This window comes from Myotis davidii, unplaced genomic scaffold, assembly GCF_000327345.1.
Source record: "Myotis davidii unplaced genomic scaffold, ASM32734v1 scaffold1815, whole genome shotgun sequence".
In the NCBI taxonomy this organism is placed as follows: Eukaryota; Metazoa; Chordata; class Mammalia; order Chiroptera; family Vespertilionidae; genus Myotis; species Myotis davidii.
The window spans coordinates 49,977-65,991 of NW_006286478.1; the positions used below are offsets into that span (position 1 = coordinate 49,977).

At 40.6% G+C, this 16,015-nt stretch overlaps 1 protein-coding gene across 6 annotated transcripts in view; it reads right to left on the reverse strand.

Annotated features, from left to right (window-relative positions):
* The window catches only part of TRIT1 (tRNA isopentenyltransferase 1), a 38,874-nt gene that overhangs the window by 17,101 nt on the left and 5,758 nt on the right, over positions 1–16,015 (reverse strand). For 4 of the 6 annotated variants that reach the window (XM_015560176.1, XM_006757967.2, XM_015560179.1 and 1 more), the window contains exon 2: positions 1,215–1,355. In XM_015560176.1, coding sequence (XP_015415662.1) covers positions 1,215–1,355 — 141 coding nt within the window. Of the gene's footprint in view, positions 1–1,214; positions 1,356–11,340; positions 11,427–16,015 lie in introns of those variants that run through there. The other 2 variants (XM_015560177.1, XM_015560178.1) reach the window with 2 other exon arrangements.

A 16,015-nucleotide genomic window follows, 5' to 3' on the forward strand; every position in this document is an offset into this window, starting at 1 on the left:
GCCAGCATGGTCCCCGCCAAATATCCTCCTGTGCTGGCATGGTCCCCCCAAACTGCCCTCCCCTACAGGCCTGGTCGCCCCTCACTATTCCCCCTGCCAGCCTGGTCGCCCCTCACTGTCCCCCCTGCTGGCCTGGTCGCCCCATGCAGCCTGCTCGGTCATCCGTTCAGTTGTTTTTGATGTGAGGGCCCCTAGCTCTTTATATATACAGATATAGGTATTTAACTCTGAAATCATGTCATATATAAAGAGGACTTGGTTTTATTTTTTCCAAAACAATGAACTGTCTCAGGAATAATTATTAACTACTGCATTATTTCTTCATTTATTTTATTTTAGTAGATATAGACTGTTTCACAAATTTGCATGTCATCCTTGTGTAGGGGTCATGCTAATCTCTGTATCATTCTAATTTCAGTACCTATATATACTGCCGAAGTGAGCACTCTTCACTATTTTTAAATACTATCTTAATAAGCTAATATATATGTCCATTTGAATTTGTATCTGAATTTTCTATTCTGTGCCATAATTTCCATGCTATTTTAATTATTATGAATTTTTAATGTCTTAGTATCTGGCACTCCAGATGTTAAATGCAGTCTGGACACTAAAATATATGGACAGCCCCGCCCCCCCTTATACTATTCCTTTTTCAAAAATTGCTGGTATTACCCAGAACAATTTTTTTCCTGTCCCAAAATTCCTACTCCAAATATCCCTTTGAAATTCTAACTGGAAGCCCATTATATTTATAAATTAATTAAGGGTGGAAAACTGAAGCTCAGTGAGGTAAATACTTTAACCAATAAAATTCACATGATCAAAAGAGGTGGCGCTAAGGCTGGAATACAGATTTTCTGGTCCTAAATCAATGTTCTCTCCACTAAAACAGTGCTTCTCAAATTTTAATGTGCATATAAATCACCTGGTACTCTTGTTAAATGCAGATTCTGATTCATATGAAGTGAGGCCCAAATTCAGCATTTCTAACAAGCTCTCAAGGGATGCTGATGTTGCAGTCTGAGGACAAGACTTGAGTAACAAGGACACCATATCTTTCAATCCACATAGTGCTGATGGGATGCTCCCTATTGGTATGAGGTCTTGCGTGCCCCTGCTTAGCAGAAACTGTCACTAGAAAGAAAACTTCTTTCTTGGCTTGGGCTGCCTTGCCATCCATCAAGCCTAGTTGCTGTCTTTCCTAAGGATATCACAGCAGTTGCCTTGTTCCTGAAGTCCACCACTGTGTAATTTGTCACAAGAGGATCCACAAAGCTGATCATGTGGTGCTGGCATAGTCTCTGCTCTTGGGTAGAAACCTTGTTGGTGATGATGTCTAGGCCTTCATAAACCTAGGAGAGAGAAAATTAGCATGAGAATGTCATAGGCCTCCTTTCCTGTACACTTGATGGGTGGAAATGGTGATCTGCTCCTCCCTCCAGCCAAACACTTGACGGACCTAAAGCACCAGAGTAAATGTGATCTAACCAGAGCACACCCAGATCCACAAAAACCAAGGCAAAGGAAGCAGAATATAGAACACCAGCTTTCTTACCAAATATAGGTTTTCCCCACTTTCCCAAAGTACAGTGTTCCTACGAAACTTTCCATAAGATAAAATGGGGTAAAGCAAAGAAGCAATTATCATTAATTTATATGAGAACAATTCTGATCTTTCCCAGACCCCAAATTCAATCTATATACAATGTCTTTATTTTGTTCACCACAATTGAAATGCTTACTTGCATCCAGTTTTACACTAAGCATAACACCCTTACAAGCTGTTTTAGGCTTTGCTGACACCTTAGGACACATCTTACTAATGGATACACAAAATAAATTGAGATAAAGCACAGATGCTCACAGACACTGTTCGAAGCTATGAGGGCTCGACACTGAACTGGTAGGCATATTTCCCAGGGAAAGGGCTGGTGCTATCTTTATAACAACTTGCTGCAAAACAAATGATGAACGCTATTTTCACTTTTTGCCTTTTTTCATAAAAACAAAAATTCTCTTTGGATTTCTTATAGTAAACAAAAATAGTACAGGTTTCCCACACTATCCAAAAGAAGAGCATTTCTATGAAGCCTTTCATAAAATTAAATGGTGTAAGGCAAAGAAACAATTACCATTAATTTAAAAGCCTCTTAATTAATTAAAAATCCTCTTCAGATTTCGTTTGGTTACCAAAAACAGGTATTAATGTAGATCTTACTTGTAAAAGTGAAGTGGCTTTACTGAAAACTTTTGAAAAGTAGGAATACCTGTCGTGGCTATTAGCTCAGACTTAAAAATGAAAAGGTTATGTAAATCAGTGCCCAAATGAGAATTAATTCTGTAAGATTAACCAGAGGTTCTTTGGCCTGAACTTTAAGCTTCTAAACATGGATAGGCTGTTTTATTTAATCTACTTATCACAAGTCTCCAGAAAGGTAACATTTGCATTGCTCATAGTTCTACTTCAAATGCTTACACATCTTGGGACTTAAGTGGCTCTAAAAGGTTTTTAGAATCTGTATTAGATTGGCTATCTACAAGAATATATATATACAACACACAAAGTCAACTATTCTTTAATAATAAATAAATAAAACACATAAACACTTTGAAGTCAGACCCCTAATACTGCTGTACTCTGTTGAAAACGTAGTGATATCCAAATTACTGCTTGGCACACCATAAATGCTACATAAGAGTTCTTATATAACAGTCTAAATATTCAAAGGCAAGCCCAGCAAGTGTGGCTCAGTAGTTGAGCACTGACCCATGCATGACCCAGGAGGTCACATTTCCATTCCCAGTCAGGGTATATGCCCAGGTTGCGGGCTCAATCCCCAGTAGGAGGCAGTCGATCAATGATTCTCTCTCATCATTGACATTTCTATCTTTCTCTCCCTCTCCCTTCCTCTGTAATCAATACATATTTTTAAATAAATAAATAAATACTGAAAGGCAATATATCCTATCTGCAAGCTCTTGATCTGCCAATTGAACTAAAAAGTTCAAGTGTACTTTTTCTAAATGCAAGTTCTCAGATGGAGAACAAATCTGAAAATACTAGTTTGAAGGGAGGGATGAATGCTTTGAAATTAAATGTTCTCTCTGTAATCACTGATTCTACAGGGAGCACTGAATGAACAAATAATAAGTTCCATAGAGCCCACAATGATGTTAAAAGCATTTTTTATCTCACATTTCCCTTTACTTATATGGGTGTCATATAAGTACAGTACAGTAAAATAGTTAGAAGGAAAGACCCTGGTGCCAGACTGACTCAGATCAATTCCTAGCCCTGCCACTTACTAGTTATTTGTACTTGGAGTGGTCACTTCACCTCTCTGTGATTCAATCCCTCATCAGTAAAATGAGGATGATAGTATCTATCTCATAGGGTTGTTATGTGGATTAAATGAGTTAATATATGTAAAGCACTTATTTTGCTTGGCACACCGTAAATGCTACATAAGAGTTCTTATATAGCCGAAACCGGTTTGGCTCAGTGGATGAAGCGTCGGCCTGCGGACTGAAGGGTCCCAGGTTCGATTCCGGTCAGGGGCATGTACCTGGGTTGCGGACACATCCCCAGAAGGGGATGTGCAGGAGGCAGCTGATCGATGTTTCTCTCTCATCGATGTTTCTAACTCTCTATCTCTCTCTTCCTTCCTCTCTGTAAAAATCAATAAAAATATATTTAAAAAAATAAAATTAAAAAAAGAGTTCTTATATAACTACTTATATTAAGACCACTACCACTACTATTATCACAACAGCATAGGGAGAATGGGAAATAATTTTAGTGTCACTATTTACTGAACTGTATAGTTATGAATTAACTATTCATGTTATGGTGTACATTATCTATCAATTAAAATCAATGCTCAGCCAAAAAGCAAAAACACAGCAATATTTTACACATTTGCACTAAGAGTAAATATGTAAACAAACCAAAAAAAACCCAATCAATTTTGTAAATGTTACTTTTGGTCTATAAGATACTTATGTTGTAGATGCCACAATTGGGCTTATAATTTCATTAGCTGCCTAGAAAACATTCACCCAATAAAATAGGTTAGATTTGTAGCTGATTGTCTTGCATTTACCCTATTTTCCAGCTTCAATTATATATGTATTTTAAAATATATTCTTATTGATTTCAGAGAGAAAGAGAGAGAAACATCAATGATCAAAGAGAAGCATGGATCGGCTGCCTCCTGCATGCCCCGCCACCGGAGATTGAGTCCGCAACCCGGGCATGTGTGCCCTCGAACAGAATCGAACCTGGGACCCTTCAGTCCACAGGCCAACACCCTATCCACTAAGCTAGGGCTTCAATTATATTTTTCAGTGTGACTCTACCTATAGAACAGTCAGCCCTGGGTGCCAGGTAGAGAGCTAAAAGGACCTGTGGTGCCGAAACCGGTTTGGCTCAGTGGATAGAGAGTTGGCCTGCGGACTGAAAGGTCCCAGGTTTGATTCCGGTCAAGGGCGTGTACCTTGGTTGCGGGCACATCCCCAGTAGGAGGTGTGCAGGAGGCAGCTGATTGATGTTTCTCTCTCATCGATGTTTCTAACTCTCTATCTCTCTCCCTTCCTCTCTGTAAAAAATCAATAAAATATATATATTTTTTAAAAAGGACCTGTGGTATCTTTCAAAAGGCAGCAAGTCATTCTATTCCATTTCCCATTCTTCCAGAAGACACCTGAGATCTGTGTACATAGAAATAATTCTCTCTGCACAAATCAGAATTTGACAATATTAAGGGAACTCTGGCCTCTTTGTGAGGCCTGATAACTGAGACACTGAAAAATTATAGGTTTAAGCTACTTAGCTAATTATCAACATAACTGACATTTCAGCAAACAGTCACTGAACATCTACTATGTGCCAGGCACCCTGCAAGATGTTTGGTATGCAAAGATTAAGAAAGGATCCCTGTCCTCAAGGAGTCCAAGCTAGTAAGAAACACAGATACAAATAACGTAGTACAAGGAGATAATAGATATAAAAGTTTATGAGAGTTATTAAAGTTTGACAATACACTCTTTTCTAAATACCACAACCCCAAAACATTTAATGGTTTAGGTATCTAACTGGCTACTTACTTATAGGGAAATATACCTCTTTGTCTCACCTCTAGTGAGGGTTTATTTCCAGCCTGAAAATTTTTTGGGAAAAGGTCACAAGGCTGAAATAACTCAACTCTCCAAGCCAACCGAGGTGAAGTGCCTAGAGGGGCTAATGAAGGTGAGGGGAATCTATAAAAGACCTAGAGGAAAACCAGAAGAATCTAGAGTTGTGATTGTAAACCAGAAGTGAATCTGTCCACCAGGGGATATCTGCAATGTCTGGAAACATTTCTGGCTGTCACAACTACGTAGGTGGGGGCAGTGCTGGCCTCCAATGGGTAGAGGCCAGGGATGCTACTCAACAATCTACAATGCATAGGACAACTTCCCATGCCCACATCAAAGAATTATCCAGCCCCAAACTGTCAACAGCCCCAAAGTTGAAAAACCCTGATCCAAAGAAATTTCACCCTGGAAAAACTCACCAAAATTTTTATGTATACAGCCAAGATCCACCTTATGCTGTAGGGTGGCCCTAATGAGTGTGCTAATTAACAGCATCCTGGGCACTGGGCAGATCAGAGAGCTCTGTCTGAGTGCTGGCTGGCTCTGACACCCCAATACAGCCTTTTACAAGCAAGAGTACAGTCAAACCTCGTTTCTTGAATGTCTCCCATCTCGAACAATTGGGTTCTCGACCAAGTGGTTCACAGAAAAAATGTCTCGGTTGTTGACCAAAACTTCAGTGTTCGACCTGACAACCCAAACGTTTCATGTTGATACCTCAGCATCACAAAAAGCATCTCTCAGGCAACAAAGGAGAGAATGCTTTTGTTGCTGGCTAAATCAATGACCAGCACAATTTTAAGACATAATGTTGCTAAGGGTGTCAAAGTGCTCACAAAACAAGAATCATATGTAAATGAATAGGTAGAAAAACTGTTGTTTGGATAAACAAAAGGTAGCTAGCCAGTGATAGCACCTCAGAGGCAGTGATATATTAAAAATTCATTTAAGGCTAGCAGGGGATGGTTCTATAAAGGTAAGAAGTTTTTATTTATAGACTAAACAGTACATTAGTTATGGACTGTATATAAGAAAGGTTAAAACAGAGAATCATTTGGGGGTCTGGAATGGATTAATTCAATTTATATTATTTCTAATGGGGAAAAATTATTCGCTTTTAGAACAATTCACTTCTCGAACAGTCTTTCTGAACGAATTAAGTTTGAGAACCAAGGTTCCACTATAAAAGCAGCTTCCCCCCACTCTCCCCCAGTGTGGTTCCTTCCCTCCAAGTTATCTTCCTCTTTTGACTTCATTTCCTTCCCAACCAAATTAGATCCTGAAGTCCGTCGATCACGTTCTTACCTCTATGGATTACAACTGCATTGAAACCACAATCTTGGATTATGGATCAATACAATCATAGCTGCCTACCCCCACCCCCAGCTCCATTGATATCGCACTCTCTGAGATCACTAATGAATCTGACTGCCAAATATAACACTTTTCCACTAAGCTCCCAAAACATGTCATGAAAAGGAAAACACAATCTGGTACTATTGAGCTCCCTCTCCTTCATAAATCCTTCTCCTTTGGGGCTTCAACTGCACTAATCTCTCTAGTTTTTCCTCCTATCTCACTAGCCCTTCCTCAGTTTCCTTTACTGAGGCCAGCCACTGCTCAATTAGCAATGTCTGTCACGGGAACAATATGCATTAACTGGTGCCCTATGGGCAGTAACAATCTCATATGAAGTAACCTTAGCCATCATTCTCTTATCAATTTTACTTATAAACAGCTCCTTTACATTATTAACATTGATTACAACTCAAGAATATATTTGACTAATTTTTAGGGCATCTACCTGCCATCTCTATCCTATAAACTTTCTCTGGGTGACATTCATGGCTTCTATTTGTGCTCATAACTCCCCAAATCCATATTTGCAACCTAGTTCTCTCTCATGTTGCCATGCCAGGCCTGGATATTTAACTGCCTAATGAACATTCCCATCATAAATGAGAGGCATATAATATAGTGAAGTGGTTAACAGTAAGGACTCAAGAACCAGGTTTCCTGGATTTAAGTTCTGGCTAAACCACTTACTAGCTATGGAAACTTGGTCAATGTAACTTATTTAATCTCTGTGCCTCAGATTTCTTATTTATAAAGTGAGGGTAATCTTAAATATAACCTCAAAAGGTAACCGTGTAAATTAAATAATTAATACATGCAAAGCATATGGAATAGGGCCTGCCGTATAAGAAACAGTCAATAAATGTTAGCTAGCTAGCACCACCACCATCATCATCATCATCACTCCAAACAGGCACCTGAAACCTGATATGCCCAAAATTGAATTCCTTACCTTCCCAGCCATATTTGAGTGAATGAACCACCCAGATCCCTGGTCAGCAAACTGCGGCTCACGAGCCACATGCGGCTCTTTGGCCCCTTGAGTGTGGCTCTTCCACAAAATACCACGTGCAGGCACGCGTACTGTGTGACTGAAACTTCGTGGCCCATGCACAGAAGTCGGTTTTTGGCCGGGGCGAGTCTATTTTGAAGAAGTACTGTTGCTATCTGGCTCTGTTGACTAATGAGTTTGCCGACCACTGACCTAGATAATCAAACTAAATACTCTGAAATGATCCTAGTATCTGTCTCCCTCATCCCAGTTCCAATCTGTCTCAACTTCTACCTATACTAGTTCCTAAAATTATCTCAAAGTTTATCACATCACCAGTACCACATTTCCCGCTGCCACTAAATCAAGTGAAGGCTTCAGGATTTCTCAACTAGACTATCCTATCAGCTTCCTCATTGATCTTCTTACCTTTAGAGTATAACCGCTCAAATTAATGTCCACTACAGCCTGATCTCAACCAGCCCCACACTCTTCAGCATAACTTCCCAACGAAAGCCTGCCTTGAGATGATGACTCCCCAGCTGTACTTGCCCTCTGTTTGCCACAGTAGCCTGCATTTACCTCTATCACAGAACTTACTGTACAAAACTTTAAAATATTTCTATCTCCCCCACTCGACTACAAGCTCTGAATGAAGAAATGGTGTATTTTATCTCTAGCCTCAGCACAGAGCCTCATACATAGAATATACTCAACGAATACTGGGTACAGATTGCTAGATCCTATGCTGAGTTTCACATCCTATGAAGTTACATTGCCCTTGTTTTATCAATGAGGAAATAGAAATTAGACACATTAGGTAACCTGCCCAAATTCACACAGCTAGTTAGTGGCAAAGGCAAACCATGAATCGATTTCACAGTCAGTGTTCTTTTCCCACTATATTACTTATCTCTGTTCTGTACAAATCAGCTTGTGACTTTGGGAAGTCAACTTTCTCTCCTGAAACCTCAATGTCCTCACATCTAACATCCCTTCTAATAGTCCAAGCTTCAGAAAAAAAGTTTTGGCAAAGGAGGGTAAAAGAAACAATGATTTGTTTAAAGAATGTTGGCACTTCCCAGAAAGTTGATTTTCCTTTTTGATTAAAGGAATTTGAATTTGATTATTCAACAAAAGAGAAATTGAAGAGTAGGGAAAAGGTCAGTGTCTTGGCTTTTATTTCTTAATAAAAGGATGAGTTTTGTAAAAATTTACGCTTTATTATGTTAGAATGAATTAGCTGCAGGAACATCATGGCAAGCAACTACTCCTTTTTAGCTTTGTTTGGCAAAAATTCAACTGCAGACCTGCTGAATATATCAGACAGATTAAGATGCTCAGTAAGTGGGAGAACCTGTACCTGACTTGTTCAGTCAGTCTGGTGAGAGGAGTGGTTTGGAATTTATAGTGCAAATCATGGCCTGTATTCTTCCTATGCCTGTCTCTAAGGGGAAAGGGACTACAATAATAATATAAGGCCATGCTTCTCAAATTGAGAAGTGCATACATAAGATGTATGTGATGCATTCTTCCAGAGCATCAATCTTACCAAGTGGTAAAAGGAATTTGCCACATTTTTACATCTAAATAAGATGTAGGGCAGAGAATGCAAAAGTGGCACATTTTTCAGAAATTCAGAAATCATCCATCTAGTCCAGTGATGGCGAACCTATGACACACGTGTCAGAGGTGACACGCGAACTCATTTTTTTGGTTGATTTTTCTTTGTTAAATGGCATTTAAATATATAAAATAAACATCAAAAATATACATCTTTGTTTTACTATGGTTGCAAATATCAAAAATTTCTATATGTGACACGGCACCAGAGTTAATTAAGTTAGGGTTTTTCAAAATGCTGACACGCCGAGCTCAAAAGGTTCGCCATCACTGATCTAGTCCAATCCCCTGAAATTTTATACTTGATAACACTAAGGCTGAGAGGGCTCCCCTGTCCATATAATTGACTGGTGATAGAGACAGGACTAAAGCCTGGATGCTCTCCCTATAATACAAACAGTTGCAGCAGCCTCATACCAACAGAATTTATACCTCTTTTACTCTGGTCTATTTGCTCACTTGAAGTACTGAATTACTACTAAGATGAAATTAAATTCCAGTGACTGAGAATACAGTTACCATACACCGGACCCCTTTCAAGGTTCTCAAGAGTTAGTATGACAAAAGGCAAAACAAACACAAACTCATAGTCACAGACAACAGTAAGGTGGTTACTGGAGGGAAGGAGGGTGAGGGTGGTGTAGTAAAGGGTAAAGGAGGTCAAATATACAGTGACGGAAGAAGGTCTGAGTGTCTGAGGTACAGATTGCTAGATCCTATGCTAAGGATAACAATACACAGATAATGTATCATACAACTGTACACTTGAAACCTTTATAATTTTATTAACCAGTTACCCCAATAAATTTAATAAAAAAGAGTAAATGTAATAGAAAGATGGAAATATACACATAGACAATGCTATGTGTCCAATGAATGCATAAATAAGTAGAACAAATCAATGTTTCTGTTTCTCTCTCTTTCTCCCCGCTTCCTCTATCTAAAAATAAAAATTTTAAACAATAATAATGTTTCTATTCTATGGCCATCTTTACAGTCTCATGATTGCCCATTTTTGATGGTTTCAGTGATATTTTATCTTATGATACCTGTGATAGAGTATAATAGCTGAGGTGCTCCATTATTTGGAGGTCTACGTCTAAGTTAGGGAGAGGCAGTAGAGTATAATGAAGGCAGAATGCCTGGGTTCAAATTCTGGCTCTACTATCCAACTATAGCCATTATCTGGCAAGTTATTTAAGAATCTAATTTTTCTTTGCCTCAACTTTTCTCACCTATAATCTTCACTGGGTTACTCTGAGACTTAAGGCTTTTAGAATAGTGTCAAGCAGATGGTAGGCACTATATGAGTGCTTGATATTATCTATATTTAGTTGGTGGAGGCTAACCAAGATTTTCCTTGGCTCTTTGTATTGAGACCCATGCCTAGGGTTTAAAAGAGAACCACAAAATACCAGAGCTGAAAGGAGCTTTAGACACAGTAACAGACAAACAGCGTATGGCCCACAAAGCCTAAATTATTTACTACCTGGACCTTAACAGAAAGTCTGCCCATCCCTGGACTAATCCAATCAGTTTCCCCTATCTAAGATATCCGAAGAGGGAACTAAAGCCCAGAGAGGGTAACCTGTCTACAGTTATATATTCAGTGAGTTCGTGGGAAAGCTGGGACTAAAACCTAGTAAATAAGAATAAAGATTAACTAGAAATTAGGAAAAATACTGGCAGCTGAAGAGTTAAATAAATCATCTATTTCTAATGGATATTTACTGAATATTATAAGGCTTGGCATCAGTGTGTGTGTGTGTGTGTGTGTGTGTGTGTATAATTTTATTTTATTTTATTTTTTTAAAATATATTTCACTGATTTCTTACAGAGAGGAAGGGAGAGAGATAGAGAGCCAGAAACATCGATGAGAGAGAAACATCGATCAGCCGCCTCCTGCACACCTCCCACTGGGGATGTGCCCGCAACCCAGGCACACGCCCTTGACCGGAATCGAACCTGGGACCCTTCAGTCCGCAGGCCGACGCTCTATCCACTGAGCCAAACCGGCTTTGGCTAATTTTATTTTTGCATCAGTGTTTTTTAATGCTCTCCAGATGAATCCAATGTACAGCTGGAGGCGAGAACCATTGTGACAAGTATTGTGCTGTGCAACAAGATATAAACTAATGACCTTCCCCCTCAAAAAAAATCAAGGAAACTGACTGGGTAGTTAACCAAAAGTACCCATACCTATAGAATCCCATATTTCACTTGCAATTACCTACACGTTTGTGTAAGGAACTCCACAAAGAAGAGCAACAGGAATGCACAGTGAAGACAAAGAGGCCCTGGGTATATCTTCATTTACACTAGAGAAGAGAATCAACATCATTTTTTATTTACATTTGTACATTCCAACAGTTAAATGAATTACAAATTTCAGACAAGAACTCTTTCTGAAAAAATGTTAAAATAACTTGTACTCCTAAAAACTGGACAAGAATATACTAATTTAAAACTTTTATATGGCAAAAAGGATCATAAAAGTCAAAAGACAAGTGAACAACTAAAAAAATACTTCTGATACATGAGATTATACAAAGGGTTATTACTTGCAATACACAAAAAACTCTTCCAAATCAATAAATACAAGAATAAAAATGATTATATACAAGTGGACACAACAGGAATGAACAGGAAATTCAAAACATAAAATACACAAATGGTCAATGTACCCTTAAAAAAAACAATTAACCTAAGAAATGAAACCCATTTCTTGTTTACCAGACTGACAATGAAAGAGACAGGTAATACACAAATTGCAAGGGTGAGGGGAAACAGACATACAGCTGGTTCAAACCTTTTTTAAAGCGTGTCTGGCAATATGTATCAAAATATAATGTGTGCATCTCAACAACAAAAAAACAACCCAGTTTAAAAACGAGCAAAGGACCTAGTCTCCAAAGAAAATATACATATGGCCAACAAACACATGAAAAGATGCCCAACATCATTAGTCATTAAGGAAATGTAAATGAAAACCACAATGAGACCCCCCTTTCCAACCCAATAAGATGGTTATAATTTATTTTAAAGGAAAATAAGTGTTGGGAAAGATGTGGAGAAATTGGTATCTCCATAGATTGCTGGTGGGGGTGTAAAATGGTGTAGCCACTGTGTAAAAAGAGTTTGGCAGTTTCTCAAAAAGTTAAACATAGAATTACCATATGACCCAGCAATTCCATTCGTAGGCATAGGCCAAAAATAGCTGAAAAGAAATACATGTACACATGTATACATGTACAGACCGAATGGCAGAACAACTGAACAACCACTCTCTATGACTTGCGCTGACCACCAGGGGGCCCGCGCGGAACATGGCAGGCATCGGCCACGGCAGGATAGTGGAGCAGGTGAGCGACTGCGCCAGACCAAGGCGGGACGCCGATCACTGTCATCAGGGTCAGCCTCTGGTGGTTACAGAAAATTCTTTGCTCCCGCAGGCCGCGATCCCATCCAGCGCTCGCACCTGCTGCTGGCATCAACCCTGCTCACACCCACACCCACTGCCTGCCCCAGCCCCGTTTGCACCTGCAGCTGGCAGTGGAACCACCTCTTGCACCCACCGCAGGTGCCAGCCCCATTTGCACCCACAGCCAGCGCTGAAGCTGCTGCTCACACCCGCTGCCTGCACCCAGCACCAGGTCCCCATCACTCAGCTCCATCAGCAGGTGCGAGAGGCGACTGCTGGCCCCAATTGTCCCTGAGGGCTTCTCCACTTCCCCTGCTCCTGAGGGGCGATAAGGGTAGCAGCCACCGCTCACACCCGCAGCTGGCACAGTCTGTGAGAGCAAGAAGGGCTGGCCCCATCAGAGCATGGGAGCAGTGGCGGCGGGAGTGGAGCTTCAGGCAGAGAGGGGATCAGGGGTAACGGCAGGAGGGGCCAGGCGGGGGCGCGGAGGATGGGCCGAGACCCACCCCTGTGCCCACTGCAGCCTCGCAGCCCACAGTTCCTTTCAAGGTGCACAAATTCATGCACTAGGCTCCTAGTTGTTTAATAAGTATAGAGTTTCAGTTTTACAACATGAAAAAAGTTATGAAGATGGATGGTGGAGATGGTTACACAACATTATGAATGCATTTAATACCACTGACCTGTACACTTAAAAATAGTAAGAGAGTAAATTTTATGTGTATATTTCAATTAAAAATTAGGGGGGAAAACACACATACACATGTGCATATAAATACATAGATAAATGTCTGGAAGGATGTGTATCAAAATATTAAAATTATTATCTCTGGATGCAAAGGCTATGGTGATATTTCCTTTGTACTTTTTAGTGTTATCTGGATTTTTTCCAATAAGCATGTATCCTTTTTTCCAAACATAAAAAAGGCTTTTGTGCCCAGTTGGTGTGGCTCAGTGGTTGAGCATCGACCTATAAACCAGGAAGTCACCGTTAGATTCCCAGTCAGGGCACATGCCTGGGTTGAAGACTCGATCCCCAGTGTAGGGCATGCAGGAGGCAGCAGATTGAGGGTTCTCTCTCATCATTGATGTTTTTATCCTTCTCTCCATCACCCTTCCTCTCTGAACTCAATAAAAATATTTTTAAAGGCTTTTGTTCTCTATCATTTTGTTTCAAAATGCTCCCATTTCAATAACCAAAATCCTATTAGTCTGTCTCCAAAATGACAAAATGGTTACCTGCTATCCTTAGCCACAACCCAACTCCAGCCTCTTTCACACCCAGGCTAACATAACAGAATCCTAAACTGTTCATCTCTCCACCCAGCCAGTGGAGTTACCTTATAACACAGATTTACTATCACTTCCCTATTTAAAACCCAAAATTCCATACCATGCTTTCAATGGCCTCTAAAATTTGTTCTAAGAGTCTATATTTTTAGTTTGACCTCCTACAGCTGTCTCTCAAGTATCCTAGATGCCAGATAGTTGCTGGTCACTCCTTGAAAACATACCATGCATTTTTTTTACTCTTTTTACTTTGCTCATGCTGTTCTTTTGTCAAGAGTATTCTTCTCCCGCCCTGGCTGGTTTGGCTCAGTGGATGGGGCACTGGCCTGGGAACTGACAGGTCCCGGGCTCGATCTCCGGCCCCAGTCGAGCATGTGTGTAAGGCAACCAATTGATGTGTCTCTCTCACATTAATGTTTCTCTCTGTTCTCCCCCTCCCTTCCACTCTCTCTAAAATGGAAAGATACCCTTGGGTGAGGATTAACCAAAAAAAAGAGAGAGAGAATAGTCTTCTTCCTTCTCTGCCTGATGAAATGTATACAGTGGAATAAAGGAAAAGAATGGAATGAAGGACAAACGGATAAACAAATAGGAGGAGGTGGAGAAAAAAACATAGAATAGCATGGAGATGACAGCTCAAGAAAGCAATTTTTGGTAGGGATGAAATTATTATAGTGCCTACCTGATAAGGTTATGGTGAGAATATTAAATGAGATAATATATGTCAAACTTTTAGAACAGTGTCTGTTATCTATAATAATCTATAATAATAAAAGCATAATATGCTAATTAGATCAGATGTCCTTCCAGACGAAGCCACGGTGGGTGCCGAGGCAGCTGCTGTGGCAGCAGGGGACCTTGCACAACTTACGTGCATCGGGCCTGTAGTGTGTGTGTGTGTGTGTGTGTGTTACTGCTATTTTCAGTATTGTTATTATTATTCATGATACGGTGCTAAGAGCTTGAACTCCTGCTGCCACAATGAGGAAGGAGCAGTGGTGAGGCTCCAGCAGGGCTCCAAAGGTAACCAGAGAGACAAACGGGGCACTGGTCTGATTCAACAAACTACACACAAAACCAAAACCAACTAGGTTAAGCCATACTAGAGTACATACAGAGCATGTAGGTGAATTCTTATACACCTCAAATAACTTTTACTCCTCAAACATATATCCTTTTTAGAAGTGGAGCTGTTTCAAGTGAAACATGAGGACAGCACTCATGCTCACAAATGTGAATCTGCAAGTCTTATCTATGCTCCCCAATAGTTTTCCATTTGGCCAGGAGTCATTTCTCCTTCCTTACAAAACACAGGAGGTTTGACTACAAAGTTCTTCTCATAGCTTCAAAAAAAGTGAATATATATGTAAAACCACCCACACCTAATACTGTAGCAAAGGAAAATTAAATTCACTTACAATAGAGGTGAGTCAAGAAACCTTGGAAACTCATCCTATATAATAAAGAGGTAATGTGCAAATTGACCATCACTCCAACACACAAGATGGCCACCACCATGTGATCAAAGATGGCCTGCAGGGGAGGGCAGTTGGGGGGGACCAGGCCTGCAGGGGAGGACAGTTAGGGGCAACCAGGCCGGCAGGGTAGGGCAGTTAGGGGTGACTGGGCTGGCAGGGGAGTGGTTAGGGGGTGACCTGGGCCTTCAGGGGGGGCAGTTGGGGGCAACTGAGCCTTCAGGGGGGACAGTTGGGGGCAACCAAGCCTGCAGGGGAGGGCAGTTGGGGGCAACCAGGCCTATAGGGGAGGACAGTTCGGACACACACACACACACACACACACACACACACACCCATGCATGAATTTCATGCACTGGGCCTCTAGTATACATAATTTTAGATGAGTCAAAAATTTGAGATTTCCTTCTTTGCCTCTTATCAGGCTCAGTCCTATTAAAAGATTGCCTCCAGAGAGGTCAGAGTGGGACCATCCAGTTTGCAGCTCCATGGAACCATAAAAGACACACTCAGGGGGCTGACTCAGTGAGCACCAAAGCCCCATCGCAGCAAGTCTAGCCCCAGAGGGGTGTCTCCAGCACAGAAGTTCTCCCACTGCAGACACAGCTGATTCTCACAGCCAATTGGACTGGAGGTCAATTACTCCCAGAGATACCAACAACAATCAAGGCTTAACTACAACAAGACTGTGCACAAAGCCCACAAAGGGGTGCACCAAG